Here is a 24430-nt window from a genome sequence, read left to right as displayed (position 1 = left end):
GAATAAGTTGCCTTCGCGTGCATTTTTTGTCCGTGTTAATTAAATATACCTTACTGGTCGTTCTAACATTTTCGGCCCCTATCGCCCCCTTGTTTACTCCAAATCGCCCACGTTGGGAACCACAGGTCCATCCTCTATAATGATTTACACCATTTCTAATAAACTCGGATTTCGGTGATTTTCAACAAAAGCGCAAAACCTGGTGCAATCTTCAGTTTTCACACCCCTGCCATTTGCAATAAATGAGTCGAACTAACATATATCCACGAGGCTATGTGTATATATAGGATGGGTCGAATTCTTTACTTATACACTCTTTTGGGGTATACCTCTGCTAACATTGTGGGCTGTATGTCAGGTTTTGCGCAATATTCCGTGCCAAAATCGAATACACGAAAAGCCTAAGATCAGGAATTTGACGTTTGGCGTGGTTGAAGTCTTGACTGTGACGCCAGGTGTGCGGAATCTCATTTTTATTTTGTATTTATTTTGAATGTTTACAGGCGTCACATTTCATTTTACGTAAAACTGCCTGTGAACCAACACTAACTAAAGTAAATGATATCGACTACAAAACCAAAGATGAAACATAACCAGTGGTTCCCAACCTTTTTGGTGTCGGAGCCGCATTTCAAATGTCAGATTACGTTTGGAGCCGCACAAATTCACTCTTGGGTACAACAAAAAGCATGAAAGCAAGTACCAACAAACAATGTTCCCTCTACGCTGTGCACGTGCACAGATGCGCAGTGCTGACACGGTCTCTGCGCACAGAAAATCTGAGCTGCGCACAAAAAATCCGACGTGATGACCTTTTATTTTTTAGTCGTTACGCACTGTTGTCGAAGGGACCGCGCAGTGAGTTGGTGAGTGCGCGCAGACTCGTGAAAAATTAGAGGGAACATTGCCAACAAATAGCAACACTAACAAGAAAAAATACACAAGTCAATTTAATGTCCAACTTGGCATTGGCTTTGAGCGTCAAGAAGTGTGTCAAAGCGAGGCGTAACGGGCTTTGGAGCAGCCGTAAATTTAAACTGCTCCAGCTCCGGAGGGTTCTTCTATCATACATTAGCTCCGGCTCCAGCTCCGGAGCCGCATTATTACCACTGCTCCGGCTCCAGCTCCGGCTCTGAAATTATCGAATGGGTCCGTCTATATCAGGGGTGGCCAACCCGCGGGGCAAATGTGGCCCGCGAGAGGGTTTTGCGTGACCCGCGAAGTAATTTCCTATTATATTATCGAAAATGAATTGCTCAGATTGTGAACTTGCAATGCAATGCCAACCAAAAATTACAATTCTGGCTGCGACACTTGGGATGTTGATGACTAAAATATCAGTTCCGACGCATTGGCAGATCCGTGTTTAATTGTCACACGATTTCTTGCTTGGTAGCCTATCCCCTACTGAAAATGAAATAAACGCCTAATTTACCCGATTGAGTCTAACTGTATTCGCTATTACGGGAGAAAGTCTTTTCGCGTTTGCGCTCGCATGAAGATCGTCGACGGTGAAATGTAGGCACAAAATGATTGTCGCAAATTACCGGAGACCTTCGATATCGATGTGGCCAGACGCCGAATAGTCTTGTCCTTTCAAACTGAGCCTAGCGGGTGGTATACAATAGACCCGCAATATACTCAAGTAATAATATTATTGACCTAGTTTATTTATAAACTTTGAAAATTTTACCCGCTTGGCGCGACTAGTGGACCGCGCACTCGTTCTTCAATTGCATGTGCCCCTTTAGCCGAAAAGGTTGGCCATTCCTGGTCTATATATATTACTAATCTACCCATAGGTTAGTTATAATAGTAATCTAGCGTCTGTCAGCCGTCAGCAACATCCGATGTAGCAACGAAGACATATAGGTGCCGCCGTGCCGGCTTGTGTCATCATAATGTATACTTATCAATTGTCGACAACATCATAGTTGCATTAGAACGCACTTTACTATATGCCATTGCTGAGCACAGCATTAAAATTCAGGCCTGCTGTTCAATTATGATAAATCAGCAGATGTGGTTGTTGCATATATATAATAGCATCTTATGAAATAGGTCGGAGCCGGAGCTACTCCTCAAATAACGGGCTCCAGCTCCGGCTCCGGCTCTGCTGAATTTTAAGTAGAGCTCCGGCTCCGGCTCCAGCTCCGGTGAAAATGCACGGCTCCGGGGCTCCGGCTCCGGGCTCCGGCTCCGGCTCCAAAGCCCTGGGCGTAATTGCAGAGAATGCAGTACGCAGTAGCTGCTTGAAGTGGTAATCAGTCAATCGATTGCTATTTTGATTTTTTATTCTGGCCATTTTGCTAAAAAGTGCTTCATATACATAAGTTGATCACAATAGAGAATCGTTTTTCGGGGCATTGGCTATCAAGTTGGATACTTTCCCTTTGGAAATTTGACTCCAAAATTCAATAAAGACTTCATTTTATATAATTGCTTGAGCTCGATATCTGACTGCATGTCTAGCAACTCAAGTTTGAAATTTCTAGGGGCAGTGGCCACATCAACTGCAATAGGATTTGAAAACATTTTTAACATGGGAAAAAAGCATTAATTCCGTCAATGCGGCGGTTGAACTCATCAATAAAGTTGCTGATAAGCCTCTTGTATGCATCAAATGATCCATTGGTTTGATGTTTAGATACGGCTGGAAAATGTGTTGTAACACCACCTGCACTTAAGTCGGGTGGTCAGCTGACTTAAATTCGAGTGCCGATCCGAAAGCATTTGAGTGTGGGTATACTTTTTGGCGTGAGTTGAGTATCGAAATCGTTGCTGAGTAGACAATCGCTACTCGACAGCAGAAGAATTGGCCTCCGCCCTTAATTATAAACTCCATACTCCTAGCCAAGCAAGTGTATAATTTTTGAATGCCTATTTTATTTTTTGTTATAAATAGATTTGTTAAGTAAAGTGATTTCCCTTCAGTAAACAAACGGTCTGTTGGAGCATAACAATTCAGAAGTATTAATTTTGCGCATAGAAATTGCAATGTTGAATATATTATAAGAATTGTTGAATGTAAAATATAAGGAAGTAAAGGCCTCTGTTGGCGGCATAGACAGCATGGGCCGCTGCGACAGAACAGAAACAGTATGGTATGGCACTAGTGCAAATATTGTTACTTTAACGAAATGCAGCACTCTGTCACAGCCAATCAATACAGTCAAGATACAATATATAACTTGAGTAATTCTGTAGTACCACGTATACTGTAGATAGGGGTGTGTAAGCTGTGGCCCGCGAGGGTCAAAAGCTATTTACTGCTTGGCATTACTAATTGTCATGTATCGTGCGATATCGAATTTTATGGCCGGTTACGCCATCACCGATTCCAATCCTTTTGAATTATGGACCCACCCGGTAGCGGTCTCACCCCGTTATTTGAATGTGTCCCTCTTATAAAAAATGGTTACACACCTCCAAATACTGTATATCATTACAAAACGAAGGGATGGTACGCTTGTTGTTGTTTTTTGCGTGATTGTTGGCCGCTTAGTTACTTATGATCTGGCCAAGTATAGCCAAGGTTTTGCGTGGCTGATTCCCATAGGTACAATAAATTCGCACCGAACATGCATTGTTACTTCCATACCTCTCCGAATTGTCTCGAACTAGTCACACCACCGTAAACAGTGATAAATACATAAGGTAACTGACATTTTTAGTCTTGGCATGAACTTGAGCACAATGATCGGACACAGCAGAGTGTACATAAAAGCGCTAAGATCCGCAAATGCTTTAAAAACATTTCTGGCTGGCATTGGAGAGCTTGCTGCCAAGTCGACCATAATTCCCAGTACTAAAGGCAGGGTGAAAATGAAAAATAGCGACGTGAGCGATATCATGGCTTTCATTTTGGAGTTGAACTTTTTTATGAAGCGAAGTGACCTCGATCTCTTTCGTCGAGATATTGTCCCGATCTCCTGGTGGCTTACCGCTACTGCAGGCTCTGTTCGCGTTTCTTTAGCATCTTCCAGCGTACGAGACATTTCTTGGTGATTTTCAGGCGGTGGCGCTATTTTCGATTCTCTGGGTGATGCCGGCGTGACGCTTTCTCGCGGTGTTAAAACCTTCGGTTTATCCGATCTGGTTCCGGAATTAGCATCGCTCTCGCTGTTGGACATTTGCTCTCTTTCACGGGCTATTTGACGAAATCTCATGGACGTGTGCAAGAGAAGCCACACCATCAGTATGACCTGTAATTACACAAATACAATTCTTAGTGTGCCAAATAAAACTGTTAAAGGGGCAATGCAGTCAAAATATAACGTGCACTCAAATTAAAGATAATAGTGTGAACAAATGTTTGGCAGCAATCATTTTCCTTAGTATATCACCGTATTTAGGAAAAGACACTCCATGGTTGTTACTTTCCACCACTACTAATCTCTGATATCATGGTCATTGGCAGGACCGTAACTGCCGCACCCCAAACCCCCCCAATTGGGGGGGGGCGAGCTCGAAGGGGCCCAAAATTATTTCGTGAATTAGCATAAATTATAAAGTATATTTTGAAAATTTTTGCAGCTTTTTCAAAACATTTTCGCGCTTCGCGCGATATCAAGTTGTCAAATATCTTGATTATTGGGTACTCTTCACCCAAGAAAAATTACGCAAGATTTATAGAAATGGGCATATCGGCGTTGGTCATTACCGCGCCACGACCAGACATGGGGTAATCGCGATTAGTAATCGTAATCGATTACGACGATTACAGCATTTTCAAGTAATCGTAATCGCAATCGATTACATTCGAAAAAATTCCGAAGTAATCGTAATCGTAATCGACTACTTCCCATATTTAATCGATTTCTTTGTGAAAGAACGATTACTTGTGACATAAACTGAACATTCGTGAACACTGAACAAGTTATTGAGAGCACAAACGTTTGATTTTCAAATGCCACTGCTCATTATTACGTCAGAAGTAGCCTATTAGCTTTGCTCGTCTTTGCGTAAGAAGTATCCACATATAATGAATAGACATTCGATGTACATTAATGTGATTGTAAGAAGAGCCACCGTGCTGTATATCGGGTCATCAATACATTTCAGACGCCACTACCTCGCAGCAGGATAATTAATCAGCTTTCTACCTAGTTTAAAATAGCAACTTTTGTATTGATGTTTGGTTATGCTCAGTGAAACGCAGTTTGACTGTTGCTGCTTGGCAAGCAGTAGGCCTATATGGTACGAACGTACACCAGACAAAGGTTTGAAATTTTGCACTCGTCAAATAAAACATCACGGTTTCCACAACGAAGCATTAAAAATCAACAGCTGTTGATATATAGGCCTGTCATAACCGAGCCGTTTTTTTCCGTTTCTCGTAATGGCAGCTTGCATTACATTATCTGTATTAAGTTGAATGCAGAATTTTATGTTCACCTTCTCTTATTCTGATATGATTCTACTCTAAACGGGCGCCAATCGCTATTTCACAATTCTTTACTGAACATTTGGACCTGCCGTCATAGTTATCGGCTTATATAACATGTTAGTGTGGGTTGTAGCCAGGGCCGTAACTGCCGCACCCCAAACCCCCCAATTGGGGGGGCCGAGCTCGAAGGGGGCCCAAAATTATTTGATGAATTAGCATAAATTATAGAGTATTTTTTGAAAATTTATGCAACTTTTTCAAAAATTTTTCGCGCTGTGCGCGATTTCAAGTTACCAAATTTATTTATTATTGGGTACTTTTCCCCCAAGAAAAAATACGCAACATTTATAGAAATTGGCATATCAGCGTTTGCCATTACCGCTCCACGACGAACCAAGACGTATAAAGTTTCAGACCATGCAATATGCGACTCCAAGAAGTGTGCCAGAACGATCGGCAGCGAGAAAACTTCGTCCGAAAGGGACTGCCCTTATACTGACCGAAAACTTCGTTATATATACAAATTACATATAGGTTTAATTGTCCACAAGCGCCTGAATGACTGGCGCCGAATGTCTTGGCAACCTGAACCTCACAAGACAAATACCATCCCGCAGAGAAAAATCATATAGCAATGAAGAAATACCAATTTGAAATCGTGTGTACTTTTAGTTTAGTACGTTTGGGCGATTCTATATTTTTTGATATAGCAGACAGGAGGTCACGAAATAACATCATGTAACGAAGTCATACCAACGGGTACGCCCGCCCGAATATGTTTAATTATTATTTACGGGCTCTACAGTTTCGAAGACACCTCACTAAGCTATACCGGTAAATATGAGTAGAGGGGACAAGAAATTTATAGCAATATATATGCAATTCCCGATCTTATTGACCGATTTATCATGAATTATCGAAAATTTTCGCGCATGGCGCTGGCTCACGAAGCGGTACCACTATAACTTCGTGGTAAAAGTGAACCAGGTGATGGGGGACGGTTTATCACCTAATCGAAGCCCGTGACTCAAGTTTTTTTGGGGGCCTGACGAAGTGCTGTTTCGTTCCTGTCAACGGGTATACATCCGGAGATGTTTAACTATTATTGAGGGTTCCTACCTTTTCAAACACACCTCACTCAGCTGTGCCGGTAAATCAGATTACGTGAGCAGAGAGAGGGTAAAAATTAATAGCAATATATATGCAATTCCCGATCATATTGACCGATTCAGTCATGAATTATAGAAATTTCTTCGCGCTTCGCGCGGCCAGCCAAGAAAAGCTGACTCACTAAACGGACACCCAGTGTAGATGACAGTTAGCGGTAAACAGCGTACAGCCTGAGGGGGGTCTGGGGAACGAAGCCCCCCAGAAGTTAGGTTTATCACCCTATGGGGGGCCCAAGACCAACGTTTTGGGGGGGGAGCTGACGAAGTGCTGTTACGGCCCTGGTTGTAGCTTTAGAATCAGGATCACAAGAGCAAAATCGTCCCCCACTACAAACGTTGCTCTTGGGCCCCCATACGGTAGTCAATTTTCAAGTTGAAGATTTAATTTCGGTAATAATATTGGTAATTGCATTATATTGCATTTTTAATCTTATCTCAGCCCCCGATTTAATTTCGTTAATAATATTGGTAATTGCATTATATCGCATTTTTAATTCTATCTCAGTCCAGATTTACCTGAAGAGCAGGGTGCTCGTAATTCATAATTATAATACCTGGAATTTTGCAATAATTACTTTATTGTATGTTGTTAATTCGTGACCTCCGGTCTGTTATATAGTCAAAAGATATTGTAGTGGCCCAAACGTAGCAGACTAAAAGAAAAACTTGCGTGAGGCGCACACACAAATTGTCATGTCTAATGCTCTGAGGGTGCCCGGGTGGCATTTGCATCGTGAGCTCAGATTTGAAGAACCGGACTGTTTGTCACGCCCACCCAGCGCGAATATTGACAATGGACGCATACAATAAGTCTCGGCCAATGTCTTTCTTTAGTAGCACACTTTGTGGAGTCGCATGTTGGCCAAAACTGCATGGCTTTTGGTGTGTCGGGGCGCGGTATTGACTGGCACCTAAATGTCTATTACTATGAATTATGCATGCTTTATTTCTTGAGGGGGAGATGTATGCACTTCAAAATCAAGCTATCTAGAGACATTTATATCGCAAATCTCAAAGAGAATTTTCAAGTTAATCTCTCGAAAATACTCTATAATTTACGATAGTTTACGAAATCATTTTGAGTCTCCTCCGAGAACGCTCCCCGACCTATTTAGGAATTTGGGGTGCGGCAGTTATGGACCTGGCAAGAATGCAAATCGTTGGGTGCGATAAATAGTCCTCCAAAATGGGCAAAAATAGTCCTCTAAAATGGGCAATGGGTTCATTATGACGTATCAAGCAAATGTCGCATCTTTTTTAAAGAAAGTTGTTATCTCATTATGCCTTTTCAGCGCAATCCATGTATTGTCTTCCAATATAACTACTAAGGTGCAAAATAAATGTAATCGTGAGTAATCGTGATTACTTTTCCAATGTAATCGTAATCGTAATCGACTACTTCCTGATTTTGCTGTAATCGTAATCGTAATCGTAATCGCGTAATTCAGAAGTAATCGTAATCGCAATCGATTACATTCATGAAGTCATCACCCCATGTCTGGCCACGACGCACCAAGATATAAAGTTTTAGGCCATGTAACATGCGACTCCAAGCAATGTGCCAGAATGATCGGCAGCGAGAAAACCTTGGCCGAAAAGAACTGCGCTAATGCTGATACGTATAGGTTTAATTGTCCATAGCAGACATGGCGTAATCGCGATTAGTAGTCGTAATCGATTACGACGATTACAGCATTTTGAAGTAATCGTAATCGCAATCGATTACATTCGAAAAAATTCCAAAGTAATCGTAATCGTAATCGACTACTTCCCATATCTAATCGATTTCTTTGTGAAAGAACGATTACTTTTTATTTGTGCAAGGACTATGACATAAACTGAACACTGTGAACTGTCCTGAACAAGGAAGCGATATTATACCAGGTTAGTTATAGTACAAACGTCTCATTTTCAAGCGCCACTGCACATTATTACGTCAGAAGTATTATCTTTGCTCGTCATTGCGTAAGACAGTGGTTCCCAACCTTTTTCGTCTCGTGGCCCCCTTGGCCGATATTTGAGCTAAAGTCCCCCCCCCCCCCTGTGATAAAGTTGCCTGTGACTAAAAAGAGGTTTTTTTAACGCCCAACCACTTGTTGACTGGGCAATGATTGGCCAAACATATTCAGATATGTCCGATTCGTATCGAATGCGGACCGTACTACAGTTTGGAAAAGTACAGTTAAATTTGACTTGTTTTTACCGGTCGGGTAGCCGGTGACAAACAAAAATCACTAACTCCGGTTTCTATGGCCTATTGTTGCATCGATGTATGATGGTTTGTTTCTCACGTTAGCTCATATGTTGGCTTGAAAAGTTAAACAATTTCACCAGCGGCCGTGACTTTTTCTTTCTTAGTAGCAATTTGGTCGAGAGGCTGTCGCGGGCCCAACGAGATCGTCTCGCGAGCCTCACTTTATCAGGGGTGTAATTTCTACAGAAGACATCTAAACATACACCTAGCTTAAAATCCGCCCAAGAAACGTACCATTGTAAAGAAATAATTTCCACTTAACAGTTATATACCATAAAAATCCATAAACCTTGTGAACCCAGTATCTCTTCCGATACAACGCCAAAGCCAGATTCCCCCCTAAAAATTTCAAAATCCCCCCAAGGGGGGAATTCCCCCCCCCCCCCCCCCCACCCCGGCTCACTTTCACCACTTTGCCTAGTTTCAAATAGTAACTTGGCTATTGATGTTTGATGATGCTTAGTTAAACGCAGTTTGGCCGTTGATGCTTGGCGAGCAGTAGGCATATGTACGTATACATACGTACAAAGGACAAAGATTTGGAATTTTGTACTCGTTAAATGAAACATTAGGATTTCCACAACGAAGCAATACAAATCAACAACTGCTGCTATATATCATAACCGAGCCGTTCTTTGCCGTTTCTCGTAACAGCAACAAGCCATATCCGTATTACCCGGAAGGCAGAATTTTATGTTCATTTTATCTTATTCTCTTATGACTCTACTTGGAACAAGCGCCAATCGTTACTTCGTAATTTTTTACTCAACATTTGGACCTGCCGCCAGCGCAATCCGCTTATACACCATGTTAGCGTGGGATCAGGACCAAAACAGCAATTTGTCCTCCCACTCCAAACGTTGGTCTTACAACTAGGGCTGGGCAAAATCGAGTACCTGAGTGATTCGGTTCTGAATCACGTATTATGCTTCGGGTCGAGTAGAGTATTCGAGCATCACTCATTATGACGTCACAACAACATATAATATGTCAAAGGTCAAATATGTACCTTTTGTGCCGCCACAAAGAATATAATGCCTGTTATCCGTCACATTTAAGATACCTTGGTATTCCTGCGACCATACCGATTTCATTGCACTTTGTGACAATGTTGTGGGATAATCATGGCTTCGGAAATGTTTTCCAGTAACGGTCGTAGCTTTGTACTGTATGTCTCGTATACTGCGATACGGCCAATCAAGGTTTCAAGGCTTCCACAGTGGAAATAGTATCGAAACCATAATTCTCGTTGATAAAATAACTTTCAGTAGCGAGGAGCGTATAATTTCAGTACTTGAAAAAATCGTCTTTTGCTACTCGACTCGAATCAGTAAAATAAATACTCGATTCAGATTCGAGTACTCGAATCATTGTTCCCAGCCCTACTTTCAACCCCGTAGGGTGGTCAAATTTCAAGTTGATGACTGAATTCCGTCAATAATATTGGTAATTGATTTATGTTATTATTCATTTTTATTCCTCTCTCAGCACAGATGGTCAGATTAACCGGTATAGCTGGGGCACGTAATTCATAATTATAGCATCTGATATATGTTGTTATAATTACTTTATTCTATGTTTGTTAATTCGTGACCTCCCGTCTGTTATAAAATTAGAAGATATTGTATAGTCGCCCAAACGAAGCAGACTAGAAGAAAAACTTTCTTGAGACGCACACACAAATTGTCACGCCTTCATTCATTTGTGGGTTCCTGGGGTGGCATTTGTACAGTGATGGGGTTGAGTTTGGAAGGATATGACTATTCGTCACGCCCTCCCAGCATTGTTATTGATAATGGACACATACCCAATGTTTCGGCCAAGGTCTTTCTTTGGTAGCACACTTTGTGAAGTCGCATATTGGCCGAAACTGCGTATGTCTTTCGGTGTGTCGTTATGCGGTAATGACCACGACCGAAATGCCCATTCCTATAAATTATACGTGCATTTCTATGGGAGAGAAGTATGTACTTCAAAATCGAGCTATCTAGAGACATTAAATCACGAAGCTCGAAAAAAATTTTAAAGTTAATTAAACCTCTCGAAAATAACACTGATGTTGATCTACAAAAAACTTTTGAGCTCCCTTCGAGCTCGCTTCCCACTTCATTGAGTTTGGGGTGCGGAAGTTATACGAACCAGGCAAGAACGCACCTCGTTGGGTGCGATAAATCATCCTCTATAAAGTTTGGCAATGGGTACATTATGACGTAACAAGCAAATGACGTACATTTATAAAGCAATTTATCATCTCATTATGTATTTTCATCGCAATCCTTATATTGTCTTCAATATATGAATAGCTGATTGGTGGTACAAAACTTGAACACGGCATTTAACAGTAAATTCATATTTATTGACTCGAAGAACTTTTCGCGTGCCTCTTATCAAGAGCAACCGGCACGATAAAGGATGCAGAACAGAGATGGATTCAAAACCAAATGGCGAATTGTGACGCAATAATGAAAATTTATAAATAACATGAATGGAAATTCAACCATAGCAACAATGCGGCGTATATAGCAACAAGCAACTTCAAGAAGTACTGCCCGTGAGGAATAACATACAAATGCAATGAGACAATGCAGCAACACAGAATAAAAAAAAGATTGTACAGAAATACGGACGAACAGCTAAGCAACAACAACTAGTGTGAGATTTTAAGATTATACAAATATTCTTTCTGTCGACAAAGGACCGGGTTGTTGAGTTTGATGAAAGTGGATTCCAAAGCTGTTAAATGAAGTATGGTTCTACTATAGAAAGTGACTAGTCACTTTCTATAGTTCTACCCTTGGACAAAACTGAAAACATGTCGTCTGAATAGTTTGAGGCGCAAGACGGGTTGTCGATCAAATGCTGGCCAATTGAAGAACTGCATGCCAACACTTGGCTGTACGATTGGGATTTTGATGTGTGTTTCTGTTTACATTGCTGAGTGATATTCTCAGAATCAGGAGACTGCGATGCCGATCTTATCCCCTTAGGAACATGCTGTTTGATACGCTCTAGCAAGCGTTGGGATGTGCGTCCCACGTACCGACTGTCACAGTGGCATTTGTATTCATATATGACCATACTTTGATGAAAAGCAGGCAGCACATCCTTTCGCGTGTTGGGCAAAATTTGTTTCGTTGTATATACAATCCTCGTATTAACAGTGTTGTAACATGATTCAACGCATGATCTGATTGATTTGGTGAATCTATTGGAAACAGAGCCAAGCCAAGTACAACCCGTCGACAACCCGTCTTGCGCCTCAAACTATTCAGACGACATGTTTTCAGTTTTTTCCAAGGGTAGAACCATATTTCATTTAACAGCTTTGGAATCCACTTTCATCAAACTCAACAACCCGGTCCTTTGTCGACAGAAAGAATTTTTGTATAATCCTAAAATCTCACACTAGTTGTTGTTGCTTAGCTGTTCGTCCGTATTTCTGTACAATCTTTTTTTTATTCTGTGTTGCTGCATTGTCTCATTGCATTTGTATGTTATTCCTCACGGGCAGTACTTCTTGAAGTTGCTTGTTGCTATATACGCCGCATTGTTGCTATGGTTGAATTTCCATTCATGTTATTTATAAATTTTCATTATTGCGTCACAATTCGCCATTTGGTTTTGAATCCATCTCTGTTCTGCATCCTTTATCGTGCCGGTTGCTCTTGATAAGAGGCACGCGAAAAGTTCTTCGAGTCAATAAATATGAATTTACTGTTAAAAGCCGTCTTCAATATATCTTCTAAGATTAGTTCTAAGAAGCAAAATATATGTAATCGTGAGTAATCGTGATTACTTTTACAATGTAATCGTAATCGTAATCGACTACTTCCGGATTTTGCTGTAATCGTAATCGTAATCGTAATCGCGTGATTCATAAGTAATCGTAATCGCAATCGATTACATTAATAAAGTAATCACCCCATGTCTGGTCCATAGGCGCCTAAATGACTGACGCCGAATGTTCCTGTCTTAGCAATCTGAACCTCACAAGACAAATACCTTCCCGCAGGGAAATTTCATATGCCAGTGAAGAAATACCAATTTGAAATCGTGTGCGTCTTTTAGTTTAGTACATTTATGCGATTATGTATTTTTTGATATAGCGGAGGTCACGAAATAACATCATGTAACGAAGTCATGCCAACGCGTCCGTCCGCCTGAAGATGTTTAATTAGCCTATTATTTACGTGACCGACAGTTTCCAAGACACCTCACTCAGTTCTACCGGTAAATCTGATAACGTGAGCAGAGTGGACAAGAAATTGATAGCAATATGCAATTCCCGATCTTATTGACCGATTTTATTATGAATTATTGAAAATTTTCGCGCCTGGCGCGTGCTCACTGAATAGTACAACTACTTTCGTGGTAAAAGCGAACAACGTGATGGGGGGAGGGTCGATTTATCACCCTATGGGAGCCCAAGACCCTAGTTTTTTGCGGTGCCTGACGAAGTGCTGTTTTGTTCCTGCCAACAGGTAAACGCCCAAAGATATTTAATTTTTATTGAGTGGTCCTAACTTTTCAAACACACCTCTCTCCGCTCTACCGGTAAATCTGATTACGTGACCTGAGAAAGGATAAAATTGATAGCAATATATATGCAATTCTCGATCATACTGACCGATTCAATATTGAATTATAAAAAATTTTCGCGCTTCGCGCGGCCAGTCGAGATTATTTTACACAATAAACGGACACCCAATATAGATGATAAGTAGCGGTAAAAAACGTAGAAGCTGAGGGGGGTCTGGGGGGCTTCGCCCCCCAGATGTCCGGTTTATCACCCTATGGGGGGCCCAAGACCAACGTTTTGGGGGGGCTGACGAAGTGCTGTTACGGCCCTGGTCATTGGTCAATTGGTCATGCCTTATTCTTCGTTTCTTAACCCTTGTGTACCGTAACGGCTGCTTACCGTGACGCCTACTTAGCGTAACTGAGTCGCCTTGGCTCCTTGACAATATCGACTGACAACTATCTGAAATTCATTGCCTGATTGCGTGGAAAACGTGCTACAGCGAAGTGACGCGTACTCAAAATTTCGAAAAGTGTCAAGAAGCGACGACGCGTTACCTCGATACCACCGATAAGCTAGACAGGAAAGTAACACTCGTGAAAATATTTTGCCGGCAGTTTGAATATGGTGGTATTTTGAGGTGATAGGTTGCTGCCAAAAACATTTTCCCGCTTTTATCTTTAATTACAGTACACATCATATTTAGAGCGCAGTGCCCCTTTAACACGTTCTAGCTATAGATAGACATAGCAGCCCACGGCATTTACAGTTGGTTAAAAAGTAGATTTCCAATGGAATTGAATACGATACCTCATTCACGTGTTATAAATAAGCAAGTTATTCACCTCCACTATCCATACTGCCAAAATGATTGCCAGAAACGACTGGGTGAGAGGAGGCCACATTCTTGAACATCCCTTCTCAACCGGACAAGAATCAACTTTATAGTATCCCGGCGGGCAGCAATCGTCCTTGCAATTCCATCCGCTCGTAGTGGATATCACCACCAGCGTCATTGGTGTAAGCCAGCTCATCACGATCAGAAATCGACACTTGGCGCGCTTTGTCACGTGGATCCTGAAATACAAATACAGATTTTGATATGTGGGTCCACAGATCAATAGCGTTTTTTATTCTGGCGGATGGACAAGATTTTATGTGTATATCGCGGAGTGTGATTAATTAACCCAAATCATTAGGATAGCATTATGAAATTCCGAGTCATTGATTCACGCAGATCAAGCAAATGTGTCACATTTAATATCGCGTTACTTTACTAGAAAAGAGGTTAATACCGACGTACGATCATTAATCCCATTCCTTAGAAGTATATAATTCTTCAATTTCGAAGTTCATACCAGTTGAATGAATCTCAAATTACACGACGATAGCGCGTTGAGATTATATTTTCCCGCTAAACCTCTACTTTACATTACTCTTCGAAACGTAAACTCTATTACGGTGTCATCCTTGATAAAGCACATATTCAAGAAGCAATATGCTCCATATCCCAGCCGGCTGTGGTAGAAAAGCAGTATATATATAGTTAGTGCTAGTGCACATATGGACAATGGACATCATTTGAATAACTGCGGCCATAATTCGCGCCGAAGGGTCAAGTAGCGCCTGGCGTCAACAACCACAGAATTCAATCGTGCAGTAATTAGCTCGAAACAAATTTCAGTGGCTTGTATCATTATTTTTCGTTTCTCCCGTGCGATCATATTGTACCAGTCCATTAGACCCGTTTTATGATTACGTAGACAAGTCGACACCAAAGGGTGCTAGATTATACCGTTAAATTTTTCGTCATTACACTGATTGCATGGATTCATTCCGATGCTTTAGTAAGGACTATCCGTTCGATTTGTGCGTAATACGCTGCTAAAATAGGATTTCCCTAGCATTCATCTTCATATGTGAGCTTCCGATAAGTATCAGTTGGCCACTATGGACACTGGACAGTTGTTGACCTGAGTGTGCAGCACCTCTGTACAATGTGGCGAGATAGCGCAGTGGTATAATCCACGGCTGCAACACCAATGGGTTGCAGGTTCGAGTCCGACCGAGGTCGACTTCAGAATTCCTATTAAGTGTTGGAGGTTTATCTAGGCTCCTCGCCATCTCATCTGCGTACGCGGTGTCTTACAAAAAGCCTAGAAGTGGGCCGTGCTACAAATCAAAAATGGAAAAAAATCGTCCTGGTGTAAATGACCATTGTAGTCGACAAACACTATGAATACTCCAAGTCTCCAACCACTGTATAATGCTCAAGCAACTCGAATACAAACGTGTCTGAGCCTGTATTATAGATAATTGCATTGCTTTTGCCTTCAAACAATGTCTGCGCTCCGTACGCTGCCATTATTATTATTTCAACTGGGGAGGATTTGAAAGTCGTGGGAGATACTTAAGGTCAATGTGAAACGGCATAATATATGATAGGACAGACTGATATGACGTCGTCGGCACCAAAATTCCATGTCAGTGACGTCATATTTTGTGATACGGTTGTTGATAAACAATGTTCTTTCCAATTCTCAACTAGATGCTGACGATTAACCCTGATGAGTGTCAGCAGAAAATATTCGGGTTAATTTCAATATGAATATACTATTCAATTGTATATTGCAGTTCTGTACCTCCAAGAAGTGCTGTAATATATCTATATATATAATGACCTATAGCCTATACAGGGGAGTAAGGAGTATAGCAGGCAGCAGATGATGCAGGTGCAGATGACGGCATGTGTCATAATTTTTATGGGCGAGTCGAGTGTTTCGACATTCTTCGGATTTACTTCGCTCCTGTCTGATTTGTATTACAGTAAACAATTCCCGCAATATTATATGCTTTTAATTACTCTTGTAGAAAATGCTACGCCTGTCCTTTATAATTACATGGCCTTGGGCAATGAAATCCAGCAATAACTGTAAGAACTCTGATAATGTTTATAAATCCGCTCTATTTTAGTAGCTATAGGCCTCTTCAATTCCACAATTCCGAGAAAGTGAGCAAATTTACTCAAATTCGACGAAAATATTCCAAAAAATACCGGAATATAGGTCAATCTTGGCCGGTTCTGATTTCTATAATATGGACGGGAAATAATAAGGACTCGTGTGAAACATACTATTTTTGATGACATTGGTGGTAACGCCAAAATTCAAAAACTATAAAATGCTGATCGCTTGATGTCAAATTCCTGAAATCGCTGCACTCCTGCAGGTGTCTTTCCACAATTTATACTCAAGTAGAAGTATCGCTTTGTGCGCTATGAAAAGGGTTGATTTTGTTCTTATTTGAACTGGCGTAAAATAAGAAAGGTTTAATGGGTCTCTCTGAAAGTGAATTAATGCGACTGTCTTTGTTCGTTAAAAACGTGATCACGTTCTGCCGTTCTCCAGCGTCGCCCTTGGAATATTACACAAGATCCAAGGGGTACCTTCGCCACTGTGTCCCTAACAATCTTACCGCCGCCGGCTTTGAGACGCTGCCTAGGCAACAATCTCAGCAATAACTGTATAGCTCAATGGGCGGCGACATATCTTCAGATACGATTTGTGCATCGAATGGGTGTTTCGTACTCTTATTTATCCACTAGATGTGAAACTTGAGTCCCGTACTAAGATGAAAACCAATGCCGGTCTTACCTGTACCGACCCGATATTTCATCCCACGTCCAAAACGATGTCTTGATAAGTTGGCCGTGATCAATTTTCCTGCCGACAAAGTAGGTGCTATCCATCAGAACAAAGATTAAGGATCCGATGTTACCGCACATCGCCAGAAGTAAACTCAAGATCATGGCACTCCGAGCGACCCACCATTTCTGCAAAGCAAATGTTTTGTTTGGTTACACGCTGCATTAAAATATATGGATATGGAGGATTAATAGGATTATATATAGCCTACATACGGATATGGTAGATAGCGAAGTAATTCAGCTTCCACCAAGCACTGCACATTCAAATCGCATCAACTTGTACTACCGAGAAACTGCATGGTTTACTTTTGGATATATTTTTTTTTATCTAAAAGAGCACTTTGGGGGCTCAATTTAATCAATCAAATCATTTTTGGTAGAAAAGGAAAATTTTATTTCTATTTACCGGAAGAAAATACCTGATAAACACCGTTCTTAAGCTATATGATCGAATCACCTCCTTACTTACTTAGCAAAACTTGACTTTTTGATATCAAGTGACTTGAGAGTGGCGAAATGGGCCTATGATAATAGGGAAATGCTTCCTATACATTCTATATATCGCTCGTGCCTGATGACAAACTCCGATATACTGCTACTACTATATATACATGTAGCCTACCTCCCTTTCTGCAGCATTTCCAAAGGAAAATGTGCATACCAGCAAACAACACTAGTAAGTCCTGGTGCGCGTGATAATTCAACTGCGGCGTTTGAAATATTATCTAACCGCATCAACGTGTCAAACTGCAATCTACCTCATACTGTGAGATGTGGCTTCGCTATTGAAGCGAGATTTGTAGAGAAACATTTTTCAATTGGCTACGAATCCCATTACCTCGGACATTTCTTTGACATCGAGATGAACATCCGTCACTCCATCTGCCATGATTTGAAAATAATCCGCTATAACGGTCCACACGGTAAGCACAGTGTGCACCATATTACTGACAAGAGTGCTACACACACTGCTGAAGACGTAATTATGTCTACGAAGAGTCTTTCTCTGCAGTCCGGCGGCCAGCAAAACTATTCCGTTGAGCACGATCGATAATATTGGGATAGGTATTTTTAACAATAAGAACATTAAATCTTCCCTCCTTGGCGAGCGCATACTGATGCAAAAATTTGCCGGCCTTGTCGGGAATATTGTCTCGTTTGCAAAGAACATATTTGTAATCCCTGAAAAATTGAATAAACAGTTCATCGACAATATCATATACGAATATTGGATCTCCCATATCATTAGGTTGAATGCTACACCCTTTTCTTATGTCTAATATTATGGAAATTACTGGTTAAATTCTGTTGTTAATAGTGAGTTTATGAGTGGCGGCTGTCGCTGTGTGCGGTGCGTCCTTGTGCGTCACGGACATGAATATCTTTCTCTGGTATTGCCTTCTATGCTCTGGTAACATTGTATTACCCACTTCACGATGATTACACAATACACATCCTAGAATCACCTACAATATTACCTACAACATTTATTTCTTCTACATCTTTTCCTATATGCATTATTACTTTCTTTCAAAACATATGTATTTTGAATGGTTGCTGGATAGTGTATGTGTGTGTGCTTTATATACATGTCTATGTAATGAACTAAAGTTTGCAACAAATACTCTCTAACGGGTAGCGATTGACTCTTACGGCCTCACGGCCCTTCGTCGTCTCCAATTTGTTATGTATCTTTTTTCTTGTTTTCGAGACGACGACAAATTTTGACAAGCAAAGCCTGACTATAACATAACTACTAGCAAGCGACTTGAACTCTAGAATAAAATCTAATATTCAATATGCGAATTACACATACACAATGAACAACGCTAGTAATTGGAAGTTTAACAGGGGCATAATTATATAGTCGCAGCACAAATGAAAATAATGATGATTAACTGTGGCATGACCTATCAATTTGTATGCGATCTGTTCCGAATTTTATTAATATAATGACTTGTTTCCGTAACGACCCGGAAACGGGTTAGAGTAAGATCAAGAGCTTACATTTCAGCGCAGTGGCTGAGTCATTCCTAATGAAAGCTCAAATGATTTGCGTACTGCGGTTTCAAATTGTTCCTGAGTTGAGATTTTCTACCGCGTGGAAACAAGCGGTCTCTGTGGACCGAAAACTAACCCCACACCGATTCAAAAAGTTGTTAAAACTTGAATATAGTATACAATAAGCACATTCCGTTCCAGACATATCGTCATGATTGACATTACTATTACTCTGAATGCTGCACCGATAAAACGTATAACAGGGGTTCTGAACCTGGGGTCAATGTACCCCGTGAGGGTAAGTGGACTAGCTTTGCGGGCTCGGAGAAAGGCCACTGACGAAACTACATTTTCATTACATTAAAATGCGCATCACATATTTAACCATCGGTAATTTGCATAATTTACATTTGTACTGAAACGATAAATATGCATACAAAAGCAGTAACCAATGTGAGTAATGCTTCTCTGACCTCGTTTTTAATTTGGGACATTGTCACGCCGCAAGTCACGTGTGACGTCACTTGACGTTTCATTATTTACCCATCAGATTTTCGATCTGGCCACACCGTGTATAGCCGATATATATTCGGAATTTGAATCCAGGATCTCTCTATAGATACATACAAGAAAACTGCTATTTCCCTGTCAAATCGTAGCCTTACCTCTACGTTCCTCATTGCAATATCCTACCTCGTGTATCCTAACTCGGCTGTATTAGACGCGTTCAGATTTCTGAACTTCTGTACTTTGGGAAAATATACAGAAGTGGCAGGTGGTAAATTTCATTGATACGATTACAGTATCACGCGTAACATTGCTACAATAGCTACATTTATGAAAACTGAAAGAATCCTACGACGCATGAAAATTCGAACGACTTGAACAGCTTCGCAACGAGTCGACTATGATATAAATAAACCATTAGCCTCTGGAGGTATCTAGGCTCATCCTCACCATCTGATCCGCGTAAGCGGTGTCTTAAAAAGCCCAGAAGCGGGCCTTATTGCTACAAGTCGGCAGATACGGCACCATAATAATGAATGTCGGTCTCGTGTAAATGACCATTGTAGTCGCAAAACAGCGTGAATACCACAAACAGCAACCAGCACCACTAATCACGAAATTCAGTTTTGAAACATGGCGACTGCTATTTAAAGACCAGTTAGTAAGTATATGTTCAGGTATGTATCTAAGAATTTCTTAAGTTTTCGCGGATAGCTAGTTTTAGATTTAGCCTGCCGCGGTAAGGTAACAAACACTTCTACTTCTAGTTTGTATGCTTTTACCAACAATACTTTTCCTTGCATAGACTCGAGAGTAATATTGATGCTTACGTGGACCATGCAGCTCACAAATATGCACTGTACCAAGTGTACCATACATCGGAAAACTGTGCTCGTGAATGAATGCTATATTATTAATTATTATCATGCAGCATTGTATAGGTCGGGTTGGCCAGTATTCATAACCGCGGACTATTACGTTAGATCGTGCGGATGTAATTTACGTCCTTGAGCTACAATTAGGAATAATTCAAATTTGGAAATATCATCTCAATAGCTCGGTGGCTTTGTTTTTTTGTGAAATCAAACCGCAATCGTTCCGATTTTCTCCATACTTCTAACTGCGGCGAAAACGTTCATCCCATATCGTTATGAATAATTTTAAATATCATTGTTCTAATAATATGATAGAAGAGCACCATGCAATATCAAGCTGCAACAAACCTGTATATTAAGTACTTTCAACCTATAAAATCGCAGAGGGCATATTTATCATGCCGTCCACATCTCAACAATGATATGACAAGTTCATGACGTCTTTATCAGTGCGTCATGCGTATCCGACACTGACACACGTAATTTGTATTTTCATATATATCACTGCGAACCGAAAGTATTATTGAAATGCTCAGTCATAATACATAATGAAATATATATTTCGAATTTGAAAGCGCACGGATGTCATAGAGTGTATGCGTCGGAAATGCCTATGCAGGTAAACTACGCGGCAATGATAAGAGGGAAGTTGTTGTTTTGGTATTCATGTTTCGACTACGGGGGAGATTTACACCAGGACGATATTCCTTATGACTCCTGATCTACCGACTTGAAGCACAGCCCACTTTGGTTAGACACTTTTGTAAGACACACCGTTCGCGGGGATAAAATGACGAGGTGCGGCGTAGATAAACATCCAACACTCAGGTCGGAGTTCTGGAGTCTGACTCGGACTCGAACTGCAACCCACTGATGTTTCAGCTGTGAAACGTACCACTACGCTGTATCCCCAAATCATGTGAGGTCAGTGATTCACGGCGGATTTAGAAAATCGTTTCATTCGTTCCAGAGGAGTTAAAGCGAAATAATTTGTACTGACTAGTGAACGTTCTCAAAAACTTTGCAATAATACCAAACAGTAAGCTCGAAATGTTAGTGTGAATATGACATTCAATACATGTTTGTAGCAGCAAAAAATGCGATGTTTGCGAGCATGAAGGACGAACGCCATTGCGAATTTGATGAAATTGACCGCGTGGCTACATATACCAATTGTAACCTATTTTTTATCGCTGGTGAGGAAACAGAAAGAAGTCCAGACAAGGAATTCAGAATGAACTAACTTCCGGTAAATGCGCGTGCCACGCGACATCTCTAAGACGCAACAATAATAAGCTAGGCGTAGAAAAACGAAGTCAGTGGGAATATGCATGAAAATGCACCTTTACTCTTCATTTTCCATCGTATCGCCCCGATAAGACAAGAAACGATAAAACGTGCACGATAAGTTATCACGACAAACAGTGGACGTTACTCGGGAAGTATTTCTAATACTTCATGTCACCATTATTACATAAATTAGTAGGCCTATGGCTACCATTTTCATTTAGAATACCTTTGCTGCTTGACGTTACTGAAGTGCATCAGTCAAATACTGACAGTGAATAACATACCGACGTACGGCAAGGAAGGCATAGTGTGATATTAAATATAATACTCTTGGGAATACGATTCCTGATCTATGATAGTGGACCTTGACCTAACTCGAAACGACCAGTTCGCAAGAACCGTCACGCTACATACAAAGACATATCCGGGGTCGATCCCTATCGCTGACGCTACATGGGTTACATCTGTATGCGGCTGATCTAGAACGTTATCGTCCTCAGACTGATAATAATATAGTGCACCTTTTGATAACCTACAGTAGACAGCAATCTAAAAGTGCTCAAAACTGTGCTATTTCCTGCATTGCTATCACATGTCTTCATGTCAGATAAAGACCTATACTTATCAACGCGGAAAGGTGTGTTTAATAAGTTCCTAGTTCGCTAGTTAGTGGTTATCAGAACAAGAGAATCTCTGTCACGTTTACCCGATGTGGTATTTATTTCTTATAAGGCGACTATATTTCGGCTACACGGCGATAACGCCAACAACGTGGGGACTTTTTGTTACACAACTTCGTAGATATTACGACTTTAAGATCTGCATAATACGTAAGGTTTTTCCAATAAGCCATTGCTTTGTCGAGAAGCTCCTTTTCTGCTTTGAACCTCTTACGGAAACGCAAATTATTACATTAGAGTATTATAATATATGTCAATTACCGATCGAATAATCTCGGCTCGAGCTTGCGCGGTTCAACTCGAGGGTTAGCCTACTTTGAGAACATCCACACTGGCGCGCAGTACACTGCATGCCAATAATATATGTATATATATATAGAGAGAAAGACATCCATGTTATCGGGTATACTCTAAATATCAGCATATGTGCCAAACAAGATTAAAAAGGGATCTCGAAATATCACCAACTACCAGGACTCTGCTGATAAGCAGTATAGCATAACATTTCCTGATAACTTTGCTCTCTATATAGTCTATGTGAGCACATACACACCTGCGTTACTATATCTAATCCGACAATTCAGTTGAATGAATAGCAATATAGCATCTTCCCAAACGTACTTAATTTGCATAACTGAAATTGATCACAATCAGTGGCCCGATTCCATATCCTAATGCAATTAAATAGTATATTCATATTGAAATGAACCCGAATATTTTCGGCTGACACTCGTCAGGGGTAATCGTCAGCAACTAGTAGAGAATTGGAAAGAACATTGTATATCAACAATCGTATCACAAAATATGACGTCACCAGCATGGAATTTCGAATGAGAGAACGTTCAATGTACTATTTTTAGGTGATACACGAACTCCTTTTGTTGACAGAGTTTTGGTTGGTGTATTTTGATAAAAGTTGATTCCAAGGCACACAAATGGAATTGTGAACGACCTCGACCTACGATTCGAAATCGGTCGTCTCGATAATTATTCGCACAAATCGGATTATCCAACAGATGTTTGCCGATGGCAGAATTAATGGCCTTTGATCGATCAGCATCAATCTTAAGTGGATGAGTTAAGGGTGAGCTTTTCACATCGCGTGACGCACGTGTTCTGATAAATCTGGGGACATGTTGGTTTATGCGGTCCTGCAGACGTCTTGACGTTCTTCCCACGTAGCCACAATCACAGTGGCACCTATATTCGTACACTACATTACTTTGTTGAAGTGCAGGAAGCACGTCTTTGCGTGTTGAAGGGAGCAGTTGTGTTGTTGTGAAGATCACATTGGTTTTGACTGTATCGTAACATTTACCGACAGCAGAAATCAATTGTTTTTCAAAGCGGGTGGAAATGGGGCCAATCCAAGGTAGATGGATATAAACATCTTTTATTGTTCGTGCGGTGGGCTCTGCTCGTTTTTCTGCGTTGAATTGCGTTAATTTCCTCTCCATGCCGCGATATCAGTACAATACCGATTTCTCTTCACGTCGCACGCATTCGTGCCCTACTGCCATGTGTTACGCAGCAGGCACTCCCTACACGACATTAAATCTCGAATAGATATATTTCCGAAGGTAGTTTTCATGACCTTTACCATCAAACATGCTCGCGATTCGTAATTTGATAAGTCAACTCTCTTGTAGCACCAAGACCGTCACCGGGGCCTGTTTATCATTGTCACAGTAAGATTACACGATGAGCAACGAATTTGGACACTTGCTGATGAGTTCAGCACCTTTCGCTTCATTGTCCAACCGAAACAGCTTACAAAAATCCGGTCTTGATATGATTTCATAGACATAATTCGCAGCCAATCGTGTTAATTGGTTTGCGAAAATATACACGGTTAGCCTCACCAAGAATCGCCATGAATGACTTCACGATTTATCGATAACCTTGAAAATCGCAGATTAATAGCGTTCAAGCATAAATGAGCAACATATCAGCACAGCATATCCCAATGCCGTATGACAGAACATCTGCTATACCAACAAACACGTGTAATGTGTATCATAGTAATAGGCATCAGGCATC

The 24430-nt window shown here is 40.9% G+C and overlaps 1 protein-coding gene across 1 annotated transcript; it reads right to left on the bottom strand.

The window, feature by feature from the left end:
• Positions 1-636: 636 nt before the first annotated feature.
• On the bottom strand, positions 637-22737 carry LOC145459163 (uncharacterized). Its single transcript, XM_080337796.1, has 4 exons — positions 17876-22737; positions 16985-17163; positions 14177-14408; positions 637-4205 (listed from the first exon to the last, which is right to left on the bottom strand). Exons 1-4 carry the CDS (start codon positions 18281-18283, stop codon positions 3621-3623), a joined length of 1404 nt encoding a protein of 467 aa, XP_080193922.1. The 5' UTR covers positions 18284-22737; the 3' UTR covers positions 637-3620.
• Between the last annotated feature and the right edge of the window lie 1693 nt (positions 22738-24430).

This window comes from Botryllus schlosseri, chromosome 16 (assembly GCF_051294905.1).
Source record: "Botryllus schlosseri isolate E-star chromosome 16, Bs_hap1, whole genome shotgun sequence".
Taxonomy (NCBI): domain Eukaryota; kingdom Metazoa; phylum Chordata; class Ascidiacea; order Stolidobranchia; family Styelidae; genus Botryllus; species Botryllus schlosseri.
Note: the sequence above shows the minus strand (reverse complement) of the source record. Positions and strands in the feature narration are given on the sequence as shown.